The following is a 25,937-nucleotide window of genomic DNA, read 5'->3' as shown; positions in this document are numbered from 1 at the left end:
GAAGCTTAAGACAAGTGTAAATTCAGTACTTTTAATGATAATTCCTTGAGCTGGGGGTGCACTTTAGGGTCAGCTCTGGCCCTGCGTTTCATGAGGTGGAGAACCTACAGGTGATACCTATCTAGGGGCTTGAAAGCAGGATTTTCCGTGGCAGAAAGACCAGTTCAGCTGTGTGGCTCCTTGGGTTGCCCTTCCTCCCTGCCCCATTAGCGTTAAATCAGACGTCTGTCAGATAAACCAGGTCAATGTGGAGGGCCAAAACCAAGTGCAGCTGAGTGGCTGCAGCTGGAGTGAGGGCACTGGTTCATTTGCTCACACACGCTGAGCATCAACAACTGTGGTTTCAGTTAGAGGCCAATGAAAACCTAAGGTGAGCAATAAGAGGTTAGTTTCCTCATTGCCTGGGTTTTGAAGGGTGCAGTTTTGTTGCCTGATGTGAGGGAGGAAGGTGGGTCTTTCATGCCAATAAAATGCACTTTCAGGTTTTACTCTAAGAGAAGATGGCTGATAACTGATGGAATTGTTTTCATATGGTGTTGGAGCTTCAGTACAGCCATGTCTAACACTAGTTTTGTCACCCATTTTTAGTAGTGTTTATATCTTCTCATTACTAGTTGATCCTTTTGTCTTTCTTTTTTTTTAATTAATGTCACAATTGAAAGGAAAATCATGCTGCTGTTATGCATCCTGATACTTCAACAGTGGCTGTGGATCAAACAGCAGATCACCAGCTTCTGCTGATGCAGAGTGGTTTAGGAACACAGAAATTACAAGATCAAAGAAGACAGTTTCTTCTAATAGAGTATTCCATCCATAACAATAACAAAAGCTTCAGGAAAAAAGGTGTCAGAATCCCTTCACAATTATGGAACAAACTGCCATTCAGAAAAATTGTATAACTGCTGCCATCCTTTTATTGTATGAGTTCCCATTACCCATATATATATTAGGCTTTTTCCACCTATTTTTCATGTTCCAGAATGCTTAATTTCCCCCTACCCAGACTCATCATTTTGCCTGGGTCGAAAAAATGGAAGCTTAAGACTTAATTTTCAAATTCTAGCTTTAAAAATTCATATAATAAATAGGAAATTTACAACCCCCAATGTAGTTCATACTGTGAGCTTTGTTAATTTTAGTGAAAATTATCTTTAAAAAGAAGCAATATTAAGTTTATATCTCTCAGGTTTCTGTATTGTTCTTGCATAGTAACTGGCATTCACAATCTCTGCTGCCTCTGGAGATGAACAAACCAATAAAAAGGCATTAATCGCCTTACTGCTCAAGTATACTGAAACCTTTCTTTTTCTGGGTATTATTATTCCCAATTAACTTTTAACATCATAATACTTCACATAAAATGTGAAAATCTAGGAAAAAATATTTGCACTAAATGAATTAAAGGGACACTCTTTAAAATAATACTAAAAATCATACATATGCTATATATTTGAGTCAGTATTTATTTGGATGAACTTCTAACAGGAAAAGCAATGATATTTATACAGGTGAAATATTTTTTAGAGACTTTATTTGTTTTTTTCTGGTTTGGTTGCATTTTTCTGAAAAATGGATACCTCCATTGATTTTTTTTTTCTCTAATGCATATCTTTGTAGGAGCTGTTAATGCACATTTGGATAATGCACATTTGGATAATGCACTTTCTGGAGGTTGTCAGTAGGCAGCTGAAGTGTCCCCATCACCTATACTCCAAACAAGTGATGATCATGATCCAGTGGTCATTGTGTGACTGTAAATCAAGCCAGCACCTGGCACAAAGATGCCCACACCCCAAACTGCTTGTACTTGTCATTCCTTGGACAAGACTTGTCAGCAGAAAGGCAGCGTGGCACTGAGATCCCTGGTGACTCCTTCACCCTTTTCAGATGAGGTACCCAACCGCCTTGGGCTGCACTTTTCCCCAGAGCTGGAGGATCATTCATGGCAGGACACTGGGCAGTGTTGTTGTCTCTCTTCTGGTTTTTTTCAGTGGGCGTCAAAGCAGTGGGGGTCCTCTCATCAACTCCACAGTCACTTATTCACTGCTTTTGCTTTTTCCTCTCTCTCTCTTTTTTTTTTTTTTTTTTTTTTTTTTTTTTTTTTTTTTTTTTTTTTTTTTTTTCAGGGGGAGAGTGCTAGGGTTGCAAGGGAGAGAGGAATGTATTACAGAGAGGGAGTATTCTGTTTTGTAGAGCATGATTTGTTATCACACTAGCAATAAAGAGAAAAACAATGTTTGTATATTGCTGCTTCTACAGTATTTCATCATCTTCTGAGACTAGTAGAGCAGCCTTTAGCAAAAAAGAATTCTTTGCTGCAGTTTTACTCATGTCAATATCTGCCTTTGAGTACATTAAATTCAGTGTGGAATAGTTAATTCAGGACCTTGACCTAGACTTGCTTTTTGAAATCATTCTAGCTCTTAAATTCTTATAATAAGCCAGAGGCTAGTACTTGAAACCTATTCACAGTATGCTACAACACTTCTTGAGTCAAGATTTCCCTGTTATCCTCCTCTCTACAATGTTTTCTCCTTTGGTCTGCACTTCACAGGCAGAATTATTAGTACCTGTGTAGAAAGAGACTGTGTCTTATTTTAGCAGTTTCGTGACAATAACAGTATTTCACTGCTCAGAAAGGGTCAAAACAATGTTCTCGCTGTACTGCTTAGCTAAAAAAAGTGAAAGAATGTCTTCTCACAAATCGCTGGAGAGTATGTTTGCAAAAAGTTACAAAACAGCATTTCAACAGCAGATAGAAAAATAGCTGTGGAAACATCTTGGGTAAAAGCTATAGGGAAAATAGACAACCTTGCAGTTTGCCTGTAAAATGCTTGCAGTTCTTCTCTTAGAGGTAGAAAGAAAGAATGTAGATGAACTAAATAATTTAGAACAAAAAGTGAAATAGAATTTGAGTAACGTTACCATTTTTTTCGTAATTGTCTCCAATTCTTGATAGATACATTTGCGTATGCCAACAAGAAATAGTCAAAAGCCAAAATGAACTTGTATTTTTACGTTTCTTAGCATGACTAATAGAGTCAGAATGTATGTTATAATCTGCAGGCTGGAGTTACTAGCTCTTTATATGAGGTGTTAACTTAAACCCCTCTGGAACAGAGATTTCATAAGGGAGTTCTGATGGAAATAGGACTACCAGAAGTGGACACAGTATTTAAATTCTTTCTAATAGAAGTATGATGTGCCAGCTAGATAAAAGTGAGATATCAGCAGAGGATTTAGCTATGCAGAATTCTGGTGAAGAAGCATGATCATTAACTTTGCTTTGTTTGACCTCCGTAAAATTGCTTTATAGGGGAAGGGTCAGCTTTGCTTGCTTTGAAACTAAAACCCAGGACTTTTTTAGCACTTTCACAGCATGAAATGTGTTAACTGTTAAAATGGATTTTGTATAACAGTTCTGCATCCCAGTTTGAAACCACACTATGGCATATATTTGACCATTTTGTACTTTTTTTTTTTTTTTTTTAATCTCTGAAAGAAAAATAACTGTTTTTTTAATTGTGAATTCAAAACTAGAATGTGTTAGGCTGCCATCCTTCACTTGAGAATGGTCACAAGCTGCCCCAGCTCCTCAGGCAGAATATAAGGGCAAAATGCATACAAATCAAATGCTTAGTGGATGCTGACTTCCCGGTAGCATGTTGACTGGCTGTTTTGTTGAGATTTCACACACATACATAAAAATAACAGCATTTTTAGCTGATCCCAATAGATTTTTCACTGCAGCTGCATCACTTGTAAAAGGCTTTTTGTTCCAATTCTTGTAGTCTGAAGTATTGCAAGTATTTTTTTTTTTTTTTTAAATCTCAATTATGATTTATGTGTTGTGATGACTTTAAGGGCTTGATTGGGCTACAAATGTGCTTTCAAAAAAAACAAGAAAATGTGCCCATGAAAAACACCGGCAGTTCAAAGCTGAATATTGAGCATACAGTTGTAAACTCACATGGCACATGGCTGGGTAGGTTTTTTTGGCAGAGCCAGAGTCTCAACCTGCAGTGATGCTAAAGATATTAGCAAATTAGCACTGCAAAGCTTGCCAGCGTATTCGCTAGAGTCCTGCTCATGCTCTCACTGCTGTAATTAAAACTAATTATTTTCTAAAACATAGTAATACATGAATATGTGCAATAATCATTTTGTAGTGGGCAATCTGTGAAGTATTTTTAAAGCTTCTTTTCCCCCTCCTATCTTTGGCTTGCTGTACAGTGTGCCTGCTGCCTGGTGCAAGCCAGCACTGTCATTTTGCGAGAGCCACATTTCTCTGGTAGAGACAATGATCCTTTACTGATTCTTATATTTTTACATTTGGGATATATGTTTTTTCTTTTTCATTGTCTTTTAGGTTATTCTGTATGTTTTTCTTACCTCATATCCTTTGAAAGAAGGGCATGAGGGGGATTAAAAAGACAGAAAGGGAAGGTAATCCAGTCTTTCACAAATGCTGTGCACATGGTTTTCAGCAGGCAAAGAATCACCTGGTGTCTTGCTGCTGTTCTGGTTATTTGCACTGATTCAGTGTCATGGCACCTCCTAGCATCTGCCCTGCCCAGTATTTTCTGTCTATTTGTCTGAATGTTTCTTGTTGCATCTTTCTAGAAAGCCAGGAACCCAGCAGCTCTGCAGCAATAATACTGTACTTGGCACTTGCATCTTCAAATTAAAAAAAAAAACCCTTAAACTCCTTGCACCCCTGGGAAGCAACTGCATGCCATTATCAGAGAAAGACATTTGTGTGTTCGTTATAGTCCCACCTCATTTTGGCAGAAGGAAGAAGCTGAGTGCTGGTTCTCCGACAGAGCACGGTTTACAGCTTGTCATTCTGTAGTTAAGGCTCACAGTGGCTGAGCCATTCATATTGAAGTCGGTAGGGGCAGGAATTATCTGCTGGACACCAAGCTAAATACAGATGTAATTGGAAAATTCTGCTTTTTTTTCTTGGATTCAACATGGCAAGCAGAACGTGCATTGTTTTCATTTACGTTTGCCTATTGCTAAAGGGAGAGTGCAGTAGTTAAAATAGTTTTGTTGTGTTAAAATGTTGTGGTCAGAGGCAGTTGAGGAGCACCAGCAGCATGAGGAATGAATTCTACTCTCTTAAGTGGTGGTTGTTGTTGCATGGTGCTTGTATTCTCTTCTTGTTCGCTCTCCTTTGTTTCCTCAATTCAACTGAAGAGGTTTCCAGGTTTCCGGATGCTAGAGTAACAGGACAGAGGTGGGAAAACCTCTCCTTCACGTGGCGCCGCAACCGTGCAGCAGGAAGTGTGTTTTATCCCACAAGGCCAAACATAGTCATGCTTAACTGTTTCTCCTGTTTTCGATTAGCACCTATGGGTCTTGCAGATATGATGACACCTGGTGAGTCCAAACTTCCCCTTCCTCTCAAAGCAGATGGCAAAGAAGAAGGAGCCCCCCAACCCGAGAGCAAGTCAAAGGTATTTACCGCCTTCCGCACGTGGTGTTGGTTCTGCCCGCAGAAGTCTGCTGTGTTGTCCTTCATCTCCTGGTTTTGGCCTACCCATTTCTGTTCTTTCCTGCATGCCTTTCCATTCACGTGCAATCTGTTTGTTTCTTTTTGTTTGTTTGTTTCTTTTTTTTTTTTTCTTTTTCTTTTTTTTTTTTGTTCATTGTGTGGATCTGAAAGTTACTAGTTCTTACGGCATTTTAACTTGCGGGGGCAAAGCGTCCCAAGCCAAAAGTTGCGTGGGCATTTGGCTGTGCCAGGTGGGTGGGAAGGAAGGGTCTTGCCTGGTTTCAATCCTTGCAGCCATTTTTCTCGGCTTTTAGTTACAGCTTCCTGTTTTGGCCGCAGCAGCAACATACTTTAATATTTTGCTTTCCTGCCTTATTTGATTAAATAAGGTGAACGGCTTGTTTTTGTTTCTGTCTTTCATAATGGGAAACCCATGCTTAGCATTTCATGTGAGCTTGAAGTAAGCATGGTGGCTTAGTGACTTTAGCCAAGCATCCAGCAAACTTTCCAAATTATACTAATTAGCAATGTTGTTTTAATACCTTTTATATATATATAAATATATTTATATATGTGTGTGTTTTCTGTATGTGTCTCTCTGTTTATATATATATTTTATATATAAAAATTGGTCAGTCTGTTAAACTGGATGTATTTTTTTTTGTTTGTTTTTAATAAAGTTTGCCCTGCCTTTGTCATATTTTTTTTTTTTTTGTATTCCTCTACCACAGGATAGCTACAGCTCTCAGGGTATTTCTCAGCCCCCAACCCCAGGCAACCTGCCAGTCCCTTCCCCAATGTCCCCAAGCTCTGCTAGCATCTCCTCATTTCATGGAGATGAAAGTGATAGCATTAGCAGCCCAGGCTGGCCAAAGACTCCATCAAGCCCTGTAAGTGGCTCTGGTTATTTTGGTTTTTGTTTATTTTTTGTAATTAAATATATTTTAATGCTTGCTTGTTTGTTTTGTAAATTCCTTTTCTTTATTATTTATCCACTAAACAGTTTTCTTTCTTTATAACACTGGGTACAAATTCTGCTCTCGGACACATGACTGTAAGTTCCACTGCCTGGCTTCAGTGGGCCCTGAGTATGCTTATCCAAGGGCAAAATTTGTCCCAACAGTACTTTGAAATAAGAAAGAGTAAAGTTGTGTGCATCATGCAAATGTGCTGTCTGGTAAAACAGCAGTTGTTGTGAAGAAAACATCCTTCCTGTAATGCATCAGCTTCCAAGCATGCCGACTGTGTTGTTAAGAACAATTCCATTTCTGTTCCTGGGCCCAAACTCCTTCACACAACTGACTTCACTCTGGTTGCTGCACTTGTCTTTACTAGGATTATTTAGGGAGAAAAAAAAAAAACAAAACAAAATGAGAAATCTTCTCCCCTATTGAAATTAATACCCATCAAAAGCTAAATTCTAGACTCAGTACCACAAAAAAAGTTGCCATTTATATTTTTGAAACATTTTTACTTTTGAATTGTGTATTTGGAAATACAGCCATTAGGCTGTCACGGCACAGTCTAAACCAAAATTGTTTCTAATTTTGCTTCACTTGGTTATTTTGAAATAACCCAGACTGTGAGCTGAAAAAAGATCCTGATGCATGTACATTTTTAGAAAAGTATTTTTTAGATGAGTAATGTTTAATCAGTCTCAAACAGGTTGTAAAGAAAAACCTGAGAGAGATGTGTGGAGCTGAAACCAAATTTCATCATCTATCTTTCTATCTATATATATGCACATATCTAGAAAAATCTATATACAAATATAGAAAAGAGAATGTAGACACAAGATGTTATGTCTATGGGGAGCAAATGTCCATCTGGTCATTTTTGCTTTGTTTTTTTTAATAATTAGGAATATATATGTTGTTCCTCTCTTACTTCTTTTTATCAAAAGTAGAAGTAATCATATGTGCAGAATATAAAGGGGGTTTTCCCCAGTGTTAAAGTGCACTTAAATTAGCAATAATTCTTTGATAACAATTTTTACAAAGTGATATTTTAAAAGAGTATGTCTCAGGGCAAACAGAGGAAGGCCAGTCAGAGGGGGAGAGATCTAACCATCCAAAACCCAGACATTTGCAGAGTGCCCTGAGCAAGGGGACAGCATGGAATGAAATGCACCACTTAAATCTTTGGATGTTGATTTGACAGCAACTTTGGATCTCAGAAGGCAGTTGATGTTACTTGTTCCCACAAGGTCTCATCTTTTTCTTAAAAGCATTTGTGAAAGGGTGCCGCCAAAAATTCTGTTCATTTTCTTTGTAGTAATGTTTGGGGTATTGCTTGTTTGGGCACATTTCTGGAGGAAAGCAAGAGAGTTATTGCACAGTCTGTCTAACACATCGAGTGTTTCCTCTACATAATGCATTCCTGAGCTCATTGCAAAAACTGCATAGCAAATCCTGGAGCCATCAAGAACATACGTGGAGATTTTTTTGGGTAAATAAAGTATAGATTATTGACAGAGTATAACATCGGAAGAAATAAGTGAGGGAAGTTTGTGGTTTCAATTTCTTCTGAATGTCCTTCTCTCCAAAAGCTTCAGTTAGACATGGATAAATACAGTGCTTTGGAATGATAGAAAAGTGAGTGCTGCAAATGAGCTGATCCCTTTTTACCTGTGAAGGCCAGTGGATTGGATAACTTCATCGTCTTCAACAGCAGCCTGACATAGACTGGGACGATTGATTGCAGGCATTTCATTACACTTGAAAACAGCCCGAATTGGTTCATTAAATCCCAAAGCTGCTTCATGTGCTACAACTTCTCCATTCCAGTAGAGGATAAAAGCAGGGGTGAATGGTCTCTGATTCACTTCAGGGTATCCCTGTGATCCTACTAAGTGGATCCTCTCTTTCAGCTGTTTAGTGTGGAAGTGAGGCATGAGAAAATGGGGAGAAAAAACTGTTGAACGCCAGGTTTTGAGGCCTCTTTGGGTATGTCAGGAAAAGGACACCTCTGCTGTGCCAGTTCTGCATATAATGTGCATCCCTGACAGAGGTGAGGTAGTTCTAAAACTCTTTAAAAGAGACATTTCAAGTATGGGGTGTAAACTATGCAGAGTCACTGCAACCTGAGAAAACAGTAGGTAACGAAAACCCCATAAAAACCTGTTCACTGTTCATAGGTACCCATGAACATGACCGTGAATACACCTGAACAGTGCTACATACACCTCCACGGTGCTAGCTGGGAGGGGTCTCCAGAGTCCTTCAGGAGAAAATCTTGACAAAGGAAGGTGTCCTGCACAAGGCTCTGCCAGGAATTGTACTCTGGTATTCTTAGCGGCCTGTGTGTGCACACTCTCTTCTGTAGTAAAAGAGGTCTGTGTAACACATGGAATATTGGCAAATTCTTCATTGAAGTCGGGGAAGGGAGCAGTAGATAATTGTGTAAATATAGATCCTTTAAGATATATACAGAAGCAACTACCCACTGCCTTTCATGTGAAAATAACTCCTACAGAAATTTGTGTTGCTCTGAAGGATTCTGCAGACTCACCATACAAGGGTCTGCATATAATACAGTTTTAATAGTGGGTAGGTATATTGAAAAGAAAGTATGGGTTTCAACAGATTTAGTGGGGGAATTTGCTTTGGCATCCACATACTTTGGTGGAGTTTTTTTAATCATTCATTTAATACTGCCAGTATATCATGTGGAAGAGTGCAGGGGGTTGCAGGCAGAGTAGGATATAACTAAATCAGTAAAGATATCAGCCACAGGCTTGCACTAGCATTCTTCTGTCACCAAAATGATCAACATACTTAACAGAAGAAAAGGTCATAATCTGTGTTCTTCCAGCATTGCCTGGGATGTGCTCATTTTAGTTTAAAATGGGACCTTTCTCTTTTAAACCCTTGTTTTATAAGGGTTAATGTTTAATATTTATAGGTAAATTTAGACTTCCAGCTGAACCTGCCCATGTGAAACTGAAGTTTGTTTGTGTGTAGACTAGCTTGCACACATCTGTCATTTTTATCCGTTTACATTTATAAAAATAGAGAAGAGAAAAAGATCTTTACTCTTGAGGACTAGCATTCTTCCCTCCAGTGCATTCTTGTAAAGTTAACATTTCATTTTAGAAGAAAATTGCACCCATTTTACAAAGCATGACAACCTGAAAGCTCACACAGTAAGAAACACTTCTTACCTTCTGTAAGCTGTGAAAAGTTTTCAGATTATACTGTCATTTTAGAGCTTGCTGCCACACTGCTGAAAAGCAGCATCATTTAAGATGTATAGTAGAAAAATGCAGAAAGAAAAATTCTTAACTGTTTCTCTTCTACTCTGAATCTGATTTGAAAAAGTGATATAAAAACATATAAACATACAAATTGAAACCCTAGACTGGTAAATCTGAACTTTCTTAATCATGTCTCACCATAAAAGTGAAATCGATACTATTTTGTTGCCTCACATGTTAGCATATAAGCACACAGAAAATTTGCTGGGTAAAAGCTGGAATTTCCCACCTTCATTTTTGTAGTGTTCTGGGGCATCTTAAGCGTCAGATTAAAATTGATGCTGGTGAGCAGTAGAGTAACTTTGTACTTAGTGCAAAAGGTAGTGGGGTAGTTCCAGTTCATTTAACTGTTCAAGCCTGTGTGATCATGTATCTGATGCTCACCACAACATCAAATTAGTAGCAGCATGACTTACCTACTTCCCCCTTTCCACCCACCCAAAAAAACCCTCTCAAACTTTGACAAATTGTATTTGTTGCTAGGAGTTGAACTGATTTTCTTGAACACCCAGATACATAGCAAGTCATGCTTTCAGTAAATTGGTTGCTATTACAGAATCAGTTTGTGCTTTCTTTGCATAATCTGCAGGATTCATGTCAATGTATTTTCTGCCAGCCACTTAGTATTAATAAAACAAATTTAGCCCTGACTCTCACTTCAGTAGGAGTTGTAATGCAACTGAGTCTGGCTGAAGTAAATTCAGGCATGCACCTCATTTTTAAGAAAGGTAATCATATCTGTCTGGAGGAAGGATTGCTGTGAAGAAGTTACAGTGTCAGCAAGGCAGAAAACTTTAAAGGAAGCTATTTATTTAATTAAAATTAATATCCATTCACTGGAAAGAGCAGCAATGGCTCACAGAACTGCTAGGTCACCCCCCTTGGCTTCATGTTTCTTTTCTCCTGACTCTCTTCCAGTTTTGCCAAGTTGCAGCTGATAGCTGGAAGGAGATACAGAGTCTGTCATATTTTCCAGGCTAACACACAAGATGAATGGTGGCTCTTGAAATCACTGGCAGTGGGGTTCTACTCTGCTCTATTCCTCTTTCATGGTGTTGAGTGCCAGGCCTCACCATTATGTGGGGCTGTGGGCAAAGTGAGTGATTCTGTAGCATCTGTGAGGTACAGTGAGGATCTTTTTTAGAGATGTTCAACCAGGAATGAGTTTCTGTTTATTTGACTAGTCTGTCTTCAGTTCAAAGTAAGGAAAAGGCAAAGGAGGGAAGGAGTGATTGACTAGATGAGTTTTAAGAAGTGTCTACTGCAATCAACAACAAAGTTTAGGCTTTTACTACACAGACGTAAAGGATATGTTTCCCTTCACATATTTGGCTCCTTTCCCAAAGCTTTATGTCAGTCTTTTTCACTTGTGTTTAATTCTGAACCCCTCCCATCTTCCACTGCTGAGCAAATCAGTTCACTTTCTGCAAGGAGGAGGGTCTTCAGCTGTAGCAGCAGCCCCTCTCTGCTGTCAGAGCTGAGGCAGCTCGGGTAGGGTCAGTGACAGGGTCTGTCCACACATGGCACAGAGCCCAGCTCACAGGGTTACATTGCATAGAAAAGATAGGGTGAGAATTTATAGCTTGTTGCAGCCCCAGTGCTTTCTGCTGTCTCTACATTTAAAAAAAAAAAAAAAAAAAAGAGAATCAAACATAGTATGAGCTTTCATTAGCTGTAAAGTCCAAAGAGCAGACGGAAAGCGGGTTCACTGCTGCCTTTTTGCCACAGAGATGGAATTCTGCTCTTGCCACCTCTTCTGCTTTTCCTGGTGTCTGAGCTCTGCTTGCTGTCCATCCTTGGTTTTCCTCAGGTCATAATACACACTCCCTTTGCAAGGTAGGACGACGGAGATGGATATCATCCATACTCCATCAAGGGAGGAGAGTGGTTGCTGCTTAAAAGCCTTATTGGATCCGGCAGCTAATTGGCAGTCACAAAGAGTATTGCCACCAGTCTCCTTGTACTCTAGGCACTCTTGCTCATCTTGCTTTTTGGCCACCAGTGGAGTGAAGTGGTAATAAAGCATAACCATTTGTGACTCTGAAGAGAGGATGCACTATTCTCCATGCATTAGTTTGCCATGATTCACACTTTAGACTATTTTTGTGAAATTCCTGCTCTGGAGGATCACTTTGAGGTTTTCTAGCCCATCTTTGAGGGCAAAGAGGAGAGGATTAGTTTGGTTTTAGGATTTTCTAAATTTGTGTGGGACAAACTTGTTTCTAATTTTACTGAAATAGTTGCTTGCAAAGCACTTTGTGATCAGTGGATAAGCACTCTGTGAGAGCTGCCTCTTATTAAGATGACATGGGGCAACATCAGAAATTTGCCTTCTGGGATCCAAAGTTCAGATGAGTGAAAGAAATACGAAAATGGGGAGTTTGGGCCCTTTATTTATAAAGCTGACTTTTCTGTTTATGGACAGAATGTACTGTTTGTGCCTGAACTAGTAGCCTTCATTCCTGACTGTTGTGTGATAGCTTTAGTTTGTTTGACATCTTCTCTTTTTCAATGTTGTGAGTTTCTTACTTTCTTTTCCCTTCCCCTCCCACCCTTCCCCCAACTCTTTCTTTTCTTCTTGCAATTTAGAAATCAAGTTCCTCTACCACAACTGGAGAGAAGATCACTAAAGTCTATGAGCTAGGAAATGAGCCGGAGCGCAAGATGTGGGTGGATCGGTACCTGACGTTCATGGAGGAGAGGGGCACGCCTGTGGCCAGTCTGCCAGCTGTGGGCAAGAAGCCCCTGGACCTGTTCAGGCTCTATGTCTGCGTCAAAGAGATTGGAGGTTTAGCACAGGTGAGAAGAACTGGTTAAAAGTGAACCTCCAAAATGTCAATATTCCACTTTTCTAGAGTATTCCTGCTGGATACGTCATTAGGTTTTCAGCCCCGACAATATGGTTGAAGAAAATGGTTTCATGCTTTGGTAGCTGTCTGGAGTTCATTTTGGGCTGCATAATGGCCATAAAACTTTAGATTTTGAATCAAGATTCACCATTGCTGTGGTCAGGTGAAATTGTTGCCTTTTCAGGGGAATCTAGTAATGCTGCTGAGAAAAGAAAATAAGAAAAGGCCACCGGATGAAAATTATGAGTAAGAAGCAGATGATAGAACTAAAAGAAAAAGGAAATTTTTTAAGTCCATCTTTCCTATATTGAGATACAGCCTGTAGGACAACTCAGTTCATCTCTCCAGAGAAGCTGCAGACATACTCTTAAAACAGAGTCCTTCATCCCAAACCTTTAACTCTGAGTGTCTCTATAGGTATATTTGTTTCTTAGACACGGACTGTGCCGTGCATTTGGAAAATGCTTACAGGGTATTTTGGGTTGCCTTGCAAACATAATGATTGCAAGGAAGAGGTGAATTGCCTAAATGAGTTGAAGAAAAACGAAAGCAGGAAGAGCTGAGAATAAGTCAGTCACAGATGGGAGACAGAAGCTTTCATTTGTGTTCTCACCAGTTAACTTGAAGTTTTGCAAAGGGATGTTGGAAAAATATTCATGAGCTCTATAAGGCTGTTCACCACAGAGCATAATGAAATGCATCTAAAAGGAAAGGAGGAGAAAATGGTCAGTACTTGCAGTCTTAGATTTGGCATTCAGTCACCTGTTCTTACCTGATGCTTGTACAATGCATCCCTTGCATCTAGGGGATCACTGGCTAGACGCTAGAAACTATTGTGAGGTGCCGGGGCCCATGAGTTCGATGTTTGTGAGAACATTTGTTCAATGTCTTGCAAAATGAGGTCTTAAGACATAGCTAACATGTAGATAAATATGCGTGTGTAATATTAGATAAAACTTAATATTAAAACATGCAGTTCTACACCAATTACAAAATCTGAACTCAAAAATACGGCGAAACAATTTAGATTCTCAATAAGAGAACATACTTTCATAATCTAGGTGCTTAGTTCAAGAAAGGAATGTCCAACATCAACTAGTACCCCTTTCAAAGCTATTTTTAATAGTGCACCTCACAACATGAGATTTGACTACTGAATTAGATCATTGGCCCTTCAAATCCAGGGATTTTAGCTATTTTTATTATTAAAGGAAGGCAGAGAAGCCTAATATAGTTCGTTCTGCCAGTCGTTAAATGCTGTATATTGGTAAGAGATGTTATCCTGACATTTTTAGTGATCAGCTCATGCCCCTCAGCATCATATGGATTTGATTACTTTTAGTTCAGAAACTTTATGACAGGTAAATCGTATCATGCAGCTGCTCTGCCTCGTACAGCATGATTGTGCCCACAGTGTGACTCTTAACATGGAAAATTAAGCAAGATGGGGGGCAGATAGGATATTCTAGAGAGTCATTTGTGTTTGCTTATTATGGAAATTTATTTTATTTTGGGGCATTCAGTGTTGATTTTCAGTGACAGACATTATGCTTTGCCAAGGAATAGATGCTGTTCACTTAGACTGATTTTTGAAAGAGCTTGAGTTAAAAATGCGTGTGCTTTGGTATTGGTGAAAATCTACACTTAAAATGAGGGCTCCCGGTTTTCCTGGTGTGGCCCACACGAATGAATGGTCACTATGTTTATCTCTTTGGAGCTACTCAGAGCTGCGGAGCTTTGCTTGCTGAGTTTTATTTAAATGCATCTGTGTGATGCCCTCCTAAAATGCTGTTGCTCCAAGGGCTGCACTCCTCATCTCGTGACTCTACCCGGAGAGTGGCAGGGAGTGGAGCTCTGCAGCAGTGGTGCATATTCCCTGTCTGAGGAATTCCCTGCCATTGATGGGGTCCCAACACGAACAGACCAGCTGCTGGCGGCCTTCTTTTAAATGCCAGTATACTGGGCATTTAGGCATGAACGTTTCTGTTTGCATTATGCAATGCGTTCATTACGCACCACTTAGCTGTAAGCAAGTAGGCACAAAGAGCTGTGTAACTGGATTTCAGGCCTCAACAAGGGCAGTTAATGAAAATCTGGTCTCCTTTAACTCCTGGGTTCTTGCGGGATGTACCAGAGAAATAAAAACACTTAGCATAGCCATGCCAACCTGCTTGCTGTTAATGCCATGCTCAAAAGATCTTTGCTGACTGGCAGCAGTTACAGTGTAAACACTGAGAGAAACTAAAGAAAATGTTTTCTTTGCTGGCACACAGACTAAGGAATAGTATGGCAAATGATGATCTTTCTAGCTATAGGAGTTAAGTTGGAATAATTAAAATATCCTTAGGCCTTAGGGCAAGTAGCAGACATCATGGAATCAGAATTGCTACCCAAAAAAGATGAAATTCCTCAGATGCTTAAAGGCAATTTCCTTCAGTTCTGACCCTGCTCCTTGGATCATACCTAGAAATTGCATAACTGGTTGAATGAACTTAAAGGCATCAGGTATTGCATCAAAAGCAGTGGCTGCCACGAGTGGTACAGCCAAGTGAGTCAATGGCATCACCCAGGATGACAAATGAACTTCACTATTATTACAGATCAGCTGTGTTTGAGGAACTCATGAGCAGAGTCTTTCAGTATTCTCAGCCTTACACTGCAAACAAGACTCAAGGTGGAGTGGTGCAGTCAGCATTGTAATACAGAGTATTGCTGGACTAGCTTGTGAGTGTTTGAAGTCTGCCTTAATTAATTAAGGGGCCTGGCTTCACTCTGTCTCTCATCTAGCCAGAGAATCATTGATCTGTCCCTGCAAGATGCACTAAAGTGAAAGGAATTGAACCAGGAATTACAAGCTGAACTGTCTGACAGCTGGTGGCTGTTTGGGAGAAGAATTTATTTTTCATATCAATGTTCAAACAAATTGCAGAATAACACTGTTACTGCTTTCTAAATTGTGTTTTAGAAGCTGCTTTTTAATTAGAATGGGGTGGGTGTGGGTGGGTGTCAGGGAGGGAGAGAGTGAGCAGGAATTTGCTTGGAGATGGATTGCTAACTGAAGAGCATAGGCCCTGGAAGGGCGTAAGACATTTAAAGGATGCACCATGCAGAAGACTCCACAAGCAAAGCTTTTTATGTAGCTATCAGCAGGTTCCTTAATGGCTTTATAACTGTAAATGCTGTCTGTGCATTACTGCGTGTGGGAGTAATGAGCATTAGTTAAAAGAGGAAAATAAGAAAAACTAAACCAAGACATTAAGTGCTTTTTTTTTTTTTCCCTTTTTTTCCCTTTTTTGTTTCCTGACTTAAACAAAACATTTTGCTGCAAACCAATGATTCTGCCGTTTACCTTGCTAGGTTAATAAAAACAAGAAGTGGCGTGAGCTGGCAACCACCTTGAACGTTGGCACTTCGAGCAGCGCAGCCAGCTCCCTGAAAAAACAATACATTCAGTACCTGTTTGCCTTCGAGTGCAAGATTGAGCGAGGGGAGGAGCCCCCTCCAGAAGTCTTCAGCACTGGAGATACCAAGAAACAACCTAAGATTCAGCCGCCATCTCCTGGTAAGTCAAATAAACTGCAGCCTCTTACACAACCATTTTTTGAATGCGAGGCATACAAGGCTGTTGCGCCCTATATATTTATAAGCGTCTCTTGATAAAGCTGGAAAAGCAAGGATAAACCTGTTGTTGGCATCTTGTTCTCAAATTTGGAGCCAGCTCCTGAATCAAATCAGAGTTAACTCTGAAGGGCCACTGCAGTTGTGTGTCTGGTTTGTCCTTGCTCACTCCAACATATAAAGATGTGTGTGCCAGAGTAGCCTTAACGTCAGCGACAAAGAAAAAGAGCGGAGTTCTGCACGGATGTGCTGCTGCTGTAAGACGAGAGCATGCGTTTGTCTGAAGGTCAGGCCCTGGTATCTGCGCTTTCCTTGCTGTGACTGGAGCTGCTTCTCAACACAACTGTTGATCAGCGAGGCTTCAGCTGGAGCAGGATGGCAGATGCTGGACTGATCAGCGTGTCTCAGATGGTTGCTCTGATGCAGCTCGTGTTGAATGTGTGGCAGATGGAGAGCTGAGAGTACGGTGTATCCCCACTGCCAGACTTCCTAGTTCGGAGGCGTGCTCTCTGTTCTTTTGTTGTTAATCCTGTGTGTCAGGTAAGTCATTAGAATCACTGTGTTTATTTTCTCATCTGAAAAATTTGAACTAGGATTGGTTCATTTTGGCTGTTCTTTTTTGCACTTACGGTGTGGTGTTTGAAACCACTGTTTTCTTTCTAAATTCACATCATTTAAGATTCTCAGCATTTGATAGTCACAGTTGATATTCAAGGCAGGACTATTTTTAAGTAGAAGCATTTTTAGTACGTAGAAAGAGCCATAGTATTAGTCTAGATGTTGACTTCTGGACTACCTATGGAAGAGTAAAAAAATCCTTTTGTTATTTTGGATTATTTCTTTTGTTATTAATTTTTCTGACCAACAAAATAATTTGACAAAATTTGTGAACTACTGCCACAATTACTATTAGGCAGGCCACCGTCACTTATTACCAAGAGAATATAATTTCTGGAATGTTTACAGCACTTTCCTGCAATAGAACACAGTTTTAGGAAAGTATTAATTAACCTAATTTCTGTTAGTGCAGTTCACTGGCTGAAAATGGGAAGTGGAGAGTCAGAGACCCAGCAAGCCCTGCAGACAATCTGCAATTGCATGACTTCAGTACCCTATCATGGACACCAGAAAATTGGAAAGACCTTGATAATCATATAATAAAATTTCGGCCTTTCCAAGATTATCTCTTACAATAGTGCTTTCTCAGTACAGAAAAAGATAACAGTGATAAGGCTTAAATCTTTCTCAGCCTGTTTTATTCAGTGTAAGGATTTGAGGGAGTGTTTAGTTAAAATCTTCGTAAGCACATCTCTGTGTAATAACTTAAATATTTCCTCCACCTTGTTAAAACCTAGGGTTATCAGGTACCCCAGTGGTGATTGTTTAATAGAGAGGAGATTAGGTTACTTTTAAATTCAAGTTTAGAAGACAGAGAAAAACACTTGGTACTAGAAGTACGGCCCATAGTCCAAACGTTTATCTGTCTGAAATAAGCACGGAGTGTCATGAATGTGCACAGCTGCAAAAAATAATATATGTTGGAGGTGCCCATCGCCTCCTGAGAAGACTGGTAAGGGAAGTTTAAATGGTTAGACATGTTAAGGACAGTGAAGAGGAAATTATTCTGTCTCTAAAAATGAAAGATATTACACTTTGTTCTCTCCTCCCTTATCTTTTCTCTCCAATACTGCCCTCAGTAGTTGATTTGGGGATGATCACCATAAATCAGCTGAATTTTGAGATGAAGAATTGGTATTTAAATATGTGAACACGAAACAAAGGAATGGAAATGTCAGATGTACCACTTTGGAGGGTCCTTCTGCATCACGATGCTACAAATGAAAACGGCAAAGTCCAAGTTTAAATTTATCATAACATTCAAGCAAGCTGTCTTTGAGGAGAACTGAAACTATTTTCCTAAAATAAAAACACAGCAGGACATAGAGACTAGAAAAGGGGGAAGCAAGCAAGGATCTCAAGGTTTGTTTTGTTGGAGAGAAAAGAGCTCGTCACTGAATGAGACTGCACTTCTGTACGGAGAAAGGCTTTCCCAGTGTGTATCAGCTTTAGTACATGAAATCCCGCTGAGGTATAGATGCCTCAGAGAGTACAAGCCTGTTCTTTTTAATAGTCAGCTTTTTTCCTTGTTCCTTTTTCTTTAGTATATACCAACATTAACATTTTAACTGCACAAAAGAAGCAGAGTTGTAGACATACTTTAGATAATCTGTCACTCTTGGGCATTCAGAGGGAAAGGGAGCCCAATACAACAAGAAACAGTAGCTCCAAAGGTCCTTGCTTTAACCATTAGCCTCTCTTGTGCAGTTAGCTCAGTGTAGGCAGAGCCACTTAGAAGCCAAATCCATTTGCAGAGAACTAGTTACAGTATTAGGGCTGAAGTTAATCTGATAGAAAAGCAGAGGGACTTGTCTCAGAGGGGAGGGTTTTCTGTTTTGTCCAGTTCTAACAAGCTGGTGCTATGAAACAAGTCTTGAGATCTTAAAAGCCATCTGATCTTCACAAAACTTTTAAAATTAAATACTTCAATTGCTCATAAGAGTACATCAGGACTGGCAGCCTTTATGGTACAGAGAAGGATACAGTTCCAATATCACCATAGTTCCCAGGTGTGTGGTTATGCAAGGTGGGAGCAGGCTGAAGTGCAGCTAAGAGCAAATCCGTTCTTGCAGATATCTCACATCCAAGGGGTGGTTGTGTGACTGCCTCACAGATGACCTTCAGAATGTAGGCATGGAGGGAGTGCTAGGAAACACAGTGTGACAGCCATGGTGAGGGGATTCATATGGAAGAGCACGGTCAAGAAAAGCATGTGGTGTGAGTTAAATCTACAGGACTGTGAGACGGTGGTCTGGGATCACGTGTTTGTCCATTTGCTTGTAGCACTCTATTTGGGATTCTCCCATCACTTCTGTTTTTTACAACATCATTAATAAGTAAATGGTATGTAAAGGAGTGAATAATTTAGAGTTATGTACAGTGAAATTTCTGATAATGTCAGCAATTATAAGAAGTTGAAAAAAGGCGTGAGTGTACAGCAGCAAAGTAACAGACTCATTTGCCTTGATCAGCAGAGATTTGCACAGTAGCCCAAGTGTTAGAGTTAGGATTTGATGGTCATTTCAATAGTTTTTACTTCATATTCAGCTCACTGTCAGAGCCTCTTCTGATGTATCATAGAGCTCCTGAGGAGGGGTAGGAGCCTGAATGTTTTAGTGTGCCTTGCACTGCTCTGAGGCTGTGCAAGTTGGTGACATGTTAGTGGTAGGCTGAGGCCTTTGTGTCAGCTTAAATCTGCCTGGGACAGGTAATACCATCAGCAACGAAGGCCAGCAGCAAATGCCCGATGACAGACTAACCCCTGGTGGCCTTCTGTCCCGATCACGGGGTTTGGGACAAGGTCCACGTCAACTGCTGATGACTTTCACTTTCTCCCTTAGAGAGGCGTTGTATGTCTTCTTTCCAGGGGTGGGTGCAAAGACAAAATGCTTTTCCCGTTGTGTCCATTTGATAGTTTTGACCAAAATGCTCACAAATAATGTGGCAAGCTCTAAACTGAGAATTATTCCGGGCACCATTACTGTAAGCACTAATGGATGCTGGAGAAAAAATTCCAAAAGAGCATCAGCATGAAGGAGTTGTCTTCCATTGCTGTACTCTGGCACACTGAGTTCTTAGTTGCAGTGTGCGGTTCTGCGTGCACAACTCTCAAAATAACAGGCTCAGAGTTTAGTTTATCCTGTGTTGAATGAACAGGATGGCCAAAACGGTCCGGCTGAGGATGCTTGTGAGTAACAGCAGCTGACCCTGATGTCAGCAGAGATTTCATTAAAGCAAACCCGGAAAAATCGTACGCTTGTGCTGGAAAGAGGGAGCGAGAAGACGCCAGGAGTGTGTTGCCTGCGTTTCCTTGGCAGCAGAGGAAGCGGACTTGGGGAGGGGGATGGCGGGGGGACACCGCAGGCACCGCAGGACACAGCCATTCACTGAGCGCGCCTGTAACCAAACCCATCCGTCTCTGCTGGCGGGTGGCTGACTGAAGCGCTATTATTAGCAGGCAGGTGATGTCATGGAGCGTGTCATGAGGCCAGCCGGGGAATCCCCACTGAAGATGGATGGGCCAGGGCTTGGGAGGGGTGGCTGGGGGACAGGCGGAGGTGCCCCTGTGCCTCCATGCGCGCCTGCTGGGGGGGCCCTGCAGCAGCCAGCGGCCCCCAGTCCGGCCGAACTGGGGCACTGGGTTCGTGCTGTGTAAATTATCTTCCCGGCGTGGTGGCTGGCTGTTCACTCTGAAGTATGTGAATGTACTTAACCTTCAGTGACCTTTCCATTGTTTACTTTAGAGTATACATTTGCAGCTTCTGGCAAAAGGTAGGGATATCCTAGAGAGCATGTCAGGCCTCACATTAATGGAGTTTCAAGAGGCTTCACATACTTCTTTCCTTTCCCTTTTTTTTTTTTTCATTCCCCAGAGGGAAAAAATTACTGGCAGGAGAAAAGTTTTATATCTTTTTTTAGCTGCATATTTCTTCTCTGGTAAATAAAGGGTCTTTCCTGGAAGTACTTACTGCCATGCAGGCTTTGCAAGGCAAAAGTCATGCCAGTACTATAATTCCATGCTGCAGAGAATAATGCATGCTACTAACTCATGCTTCCACAGCAAACTGTGGAAGACCTCACCTTCTCACTGACAGAGATGTCAATTGTATTTAAGTTTTGATGTATTTTGTATTGTGAAAAGCATATTCTTACAAATACGATACTTGAAGGATAATTACTGCTTAGATGTGGATGTGAGATGAAGAATTCAGTAGCTGTGAACCCACAGGGTTTTTTTCCTTCACATGCCCAAGATAGCTGCAGAATCGTGTAAGCAGAGATTACTTTTTTCTAAAAGAACATTGCTGTTTGTCTTCCTTTCTAGAGCTTGGTTTAATACTGAAGCTTATGAAGCACTCTGAAAGATACTGTTTCTCTTTCAGAATGTTCACAATCAAAATTAAACATCTAACATAATAAAATCCCTGCAAAAACAGATATAAAAGTTTCGGAGTGCAGCCCAGCAAATGTAAAATTTAAGGTGAAATAGGAAATACAGGCTCTTCTTGGCAGATGGACTCCTAATCCAGAGGTTGGAACACTTGCAGTTCCTATTCCGTAGAAGTGTCCCTAACTCAATGGAGGTCAGGGGCAAAGTGTATTAACAAAGCAGTACCAGAAACCTGGCACTTCTCATGGCAGCATTTGCCTTCCATTTTATCAGTCGTATCTAACCAGCCATTTACAAAGAGGCTTGAGGAAAAATAACCAACCTTATAAGTGCCACCCCGAAGATAGAAATCGGACTTGTAGCTTCTCAATTAGGTATCTTCTTTTTTCTTTTAAACCTTTCTTTATATAGGATTATATAAAACACATTGTTATTAATAATTTTGCACTCCTGCAGCCCATAAATACTGGAAAATCTTTTACTTTTTTCCTTTAGGTTTGCTAGAGGTATGAATTAAGCTCTTGCTCGGGTAGGATAGGGAGAAGCTTAATTGCTTGTTAATAGCCCACCATAAGAGAAATATGCAGGGTTAGGCAATATCCAAATTTACAGTAAGTGCATGGGTACACTAAGATGCTTACTTGCATGTTTCTAATACAGCAAGATGGTATGTGACAATCTGTGGCACAACTCAGAAATGCTTTCAAGCTTTTTAGAAGAATCTAGAATTGTGTTTAAAGCTCAAAGGCAGAAGAATCATCTTGACCTGCTTGGGGGTCATATATACGAAGAGCTCATTTTATGTGAATATGATGGGTTTTTGTTTTATTATAGCACTAAAGCCTTCAGCTAACTGTAGACTAATGTAACTAACATTAGTTGTTGCAAATGTTCTTGTTCCCGTATTAATGCAATCAGAGAGCTTTTCCTAAACTTTTTTTTGAACCTCATTACCATGTAAGCATAATTCAAAAATGCCTCAGAAAGATGAGGACAAAACAATGTGGTCCACACAATGTGGATTTTACATATGCACTTGCTATGAGACTGATTTCCAGATAGGGGAACATGTGTTACAGATAAAAATGAAACACATATAAAAAAGGTGTTCTTCAGTTAAAAACAAGCTCTGCCTGTCAGAATGATGAGTGTTCTAGGATTCTGAGCCAATTATAAACTACTCTCTTTCATATACAGAAGAAAAACCCATACTGCTTGTTCCAATTTTCCCTCTAACAGTAATTTATAAAGTTTTGTTAATTGGTTGTTGAACGCAGATAGACAGGCACAATAAAGCACTTACATGACAGTTCATAAAAAAGAAGGACCTCTCAAGCCAAATCTGTGTCCTACTCAGTGTGTTCGATTTGTGAATTTTTTCTGTTGGTAATTTTTTTCCCAGTTGCATCTAAGACTTGAATCCTTCAAGTTGTCCTTGTGTAGAACGTCTGCCGCAAGACCTGTCAGATCCAAGGCTTAGATGTTGTTACTAATCCTCACTTACCACCTTCTAAATCATAGAACTACTCTGTAGAGCTTTGGGCTCAGGGCATGTTTCTGTTCAGTAATCACATGAAAATAGCACCTTTGTTGTCTACTCTGGAAAACTGGCCTGGATGTATTTTACCATTAGCTTTACCATTACCAATATCTGATGTATCCATTTAATGCCCTTATTGCTGCTGAGTCACGTTGGAACACAACAGTAAAATGCTCAAATATACATTTGTTATACCAAGAATATCAAGCTATTTACCTCCATTAAGGAGGATACTAGTGCAGATACTCTCTTGCTTTCTGAGATCTCAACAAATAAGTTTTTGCAGATTAAACAGATGCTTTGCAGAATTGACCTGGTCTTGTTACGTATGCTTTACCACCACTGACCCTAACTCACATTTTGTTAAAATGTCCCTTTCTTTACAATTCTTTTACTAGTGCTATCTGTAGCCTCCTGTTCAAATGCTACTTTCAGTTACTGTTTTCTTTTGATCCCAGATTGCTTTTTGCATTTCTTAAATACCATCTTTTGCCATGCTGTCTCAAAGATGACACGGGATTGCAGTGTGCCGCTAATCATTTGCTATGTTTCACCATGGAAATGTCTGCCTTTTAGTGCTAAATAAAACCATGAATTTATATTAATATAGCAGCTTAAATTTATGATGAAAGTCTTCTGGCTGAAATATTTCTTGTAAATGCATGTGTTGTGATAGTGATTATATGAAGAAGCAATGCCAAAGAACAACCTTCATTTACTCTGTTGTAAACTACAGGCAATTAACTTTGTATCTCTGACCTCTGATTTAAATGATCCTTCATCTGGATGATTTCTATCCATGTTGCTTCAGGCAGCAGATTAAATTCATGGTTCTAGGAAAGATGATGGCTATTACTACACAGCATATCCTGATCTCAGAGGATTTTGGGGAAGTTATAAAGTACTGAGATGGATTGAGGTATACACAGGCTTCTGGAGGAAAGAACCATTTTTTTCCTTGATGATTATTATTTTCACATGAATTTGGCTGCTACCTTTTCATAATTACTTTTTTTTAAATTTTTCAGCTAATTCTGGTTCCTTGCAAGGCCCACAGACTCCACAGTCCACTGGTAGTAATTCCATGACAGAAGTGCCAGGCGATTTGAAGCCCCCAACACCAGCATCCACACCTCATGGACAGATGACACCTATGCAGGGTGGCAGGTATGAAAAAGGCTTTGCTTCATTTTTTATTGTTTTAGTTCTACAGCAATTTAATCTGGTCTTTCCTAACTGCTTAGGCATTCGTAGGATTTTACGGCAGGATTTTATGGTAAACGCGTCAGACCTGAAAAGTAGCAGAAAATTATTTGTTCTTGGAGGAGGAGGAGAGAAAGGGAGGAAGGAGTAGAGGTCCATTAGCTTTCTAAATACCAGAGAAGGATCAGACAAGCACCAGTGCAAGGAGGTGCATGTGAATATGTCAGTAGTGGGGTAGAATGTGGAGCCCCAAAACACCAACGTAGAACCACAGCCTTCCTTTCCTTGCTAATGCTGTACACCTCTGGTCAGCAGATCCGGTCATGCTCAGGGAGGAGAAACGTGTGGTTTAAAGGTGTTACTGGAATTCAAACTGTGAAAAGCATATACAGTAACAGTGGTTGAGACAGCAGAGGGTTCAGCTGGATGGACTGAGAGATCCCTTTCAGTTCTGTGCTCTGTAGGTCTTACAGATCAGCTTAATCTGAAGTGAAGCTGTATCACCATTCATTAAGGAGCATTAGTCCACTGAAGTCCAGCAGAACAGTTCTTTATGACTTCAGCAGGAACACGACTGAGCTCTGAACTGTATACAGAGCCACCCCAAACTTAATATATTTTTTCTCCATCTGTAATGCTGCAGAAAGGATAGCAAGAAGCTTTTGTAATCATCTTCAATTCAGATTGAGTTTTCTAGGTAGAAAAGAACAAAAGAGCTTAGTGAAATTTCAGGAAGGTTTAGACTTTTATATGAGCAATAGAAATGTACAAACAATAGAATTAGATGAAAAACCCTGATAATAAAGGTAAGTAAGAAAAGAAGCTTGGGGGAAAAATGGGTAGATTCTTTTAAATGATTTTCCATTGTGAAAGTCTTTTGCATCTTCCTTGGATGTATCCTGCACTGATCACTGCCACAGCATGGTGAGCTAGTTGTATTGTAGCCTAGGCTGTTTTCACAGTTCTTACAAATACAGGATGATGTTAATATTTCTTTTTTTTCTTAATCTGCTAGAAACAGCGCAGTCAGTGTGCATGATCCCTTTTCTGATGTGAGTGATTCAGCGTTCCCAAAGCGAAACTCCATGACGCCAAATGCACCATACCAGCAGGGAATAAACATGCCAGATATGATGGGAAGGATGCCATACGAGCCGAATAAAGATCCCTTCGGTGGAATGAGAAAAGGTATTTTCTTTGTGAGAGCTTAAGTGTTCTTGCCTGTGTCTTAGGTACTCAAGATGCTGTAGTTAGAATGAGCTTTTTCACTTTGATGATTTTGCCATTGGTGTCTCTGTAGCTAAAAGAGAAGTGCAGTGCAGTTGAGTGTCTGGTCTGGGTCATGCCTGTTATTTTAGAATTAACAGAATCCTAAAAATTCTTGTAGGAATACATTTTGGGAAATGGTATAAATCGTAGGGCTAGATTTCATATTTCTTGAGATTGGTTAGCTACTCTGCAAATCAAGTGCTGGACTTCACTGTTAGAATGGGAAGTGGTGAAGCAACATGCCTGTAGTAGGACTAATCTGGGAATTCACTGTGTGAAACTGAACAAGCCTCCTCCTCAGTTTACATAATTTTCAGAATAGTAAAGCTATTTATTTTCTTACTTGGGCAGTCCCTGACAAAAGGTGATAAACACACTCAAAGTTTGTTTATTTTTAGAAGGCGAAATTTAAAATAATGTCAAAACTGACTCTGGTCCTTCTGGGTACTTAACCTACAGCTGGTTTTGTGGACATTGTAAAATGATCTTTAAATGAATCAATCTTGTGTGCCTTGGATATAGGAAAGTAGGAGAAAACAACACAGGCAGGGCTCACAGTGGTTGTAACGAGAAGAGCAAGTGGAGGAGACGAAGTGTAAACTAAAACAGAGCAAAAATGAGATGTTACAAGAAGAGGCCCTGAAACTGAAGGAAGAGAGAGATGTGATGAAGTGGGGAGATACTTCAAAAGAGATAGT

General features: G+C 40.1%; 1 protein-coding gene across 6 annotated transcripts in view; it reads left to right on the top strand.

Annotated features, from left to right (window-relative positions):
• The window catches only part of ARID1B (AT-rich interaction domain 1B), a 325,014-nt gene that overhangs the window by 285,259 nt on the left and 13,818 nt on the right, over window positions 1-25,937 (top strand). For 4 of the 6 annotated variants that reach the window (XM_040058342.2, XM_040058341.2, XM_040058340.2 and 1 more), the window contains 6 exons: window positions 5,350-5,459; window positions 6,229-6,387; window positions 12,342-12,551; window positions 15,959-16,163; window positions 23,796-23,934; window positions 24,986-25,158. In XM_040058342.2, coding sequence (XP_039914276.1) covers window positions 5,350-5,459; window positions 6,229-6,387; window positions 12,342-12,551; window positions 15,959-16,163; window positions 23,796-23,934; window positions 24,986-25,158 — 996 coding nt within the window. The remainder of the gene's footprint in view (window positions 1-5,349; window positions 5,460-6,228; window positions 6,388-12,341; window positions 12,552-15,958; window positions 16,164-23,795; window positions 23,935-24,985; window positions 25,159-25,937) is intronic. The other 2 variants (XM_040058344.2, XM_040058343.2) reach the window with 1 other exon arrangement.

Source organism: Hirundo rustica, chromosome 3 (genome assembly GCF_015227805.2).
Source record: "Hirundo rustica isolate bHirRus1 chromosome 3, bHirRus1.pri.v3, whole genome shotgun sequence".
Taxonomy (NCBI): domain Eukaryota; kingdom Metazoa; phylum Chordata; class Aves; order Passeriformes; family Hirundinidae; genus Hirundo; species Hirundo rustica.
The sequence above is the reverse complement of the archived record's forward strand: the minus strand, read 5'-3'. Positions and strand labels throughout refer to the sequence as shown.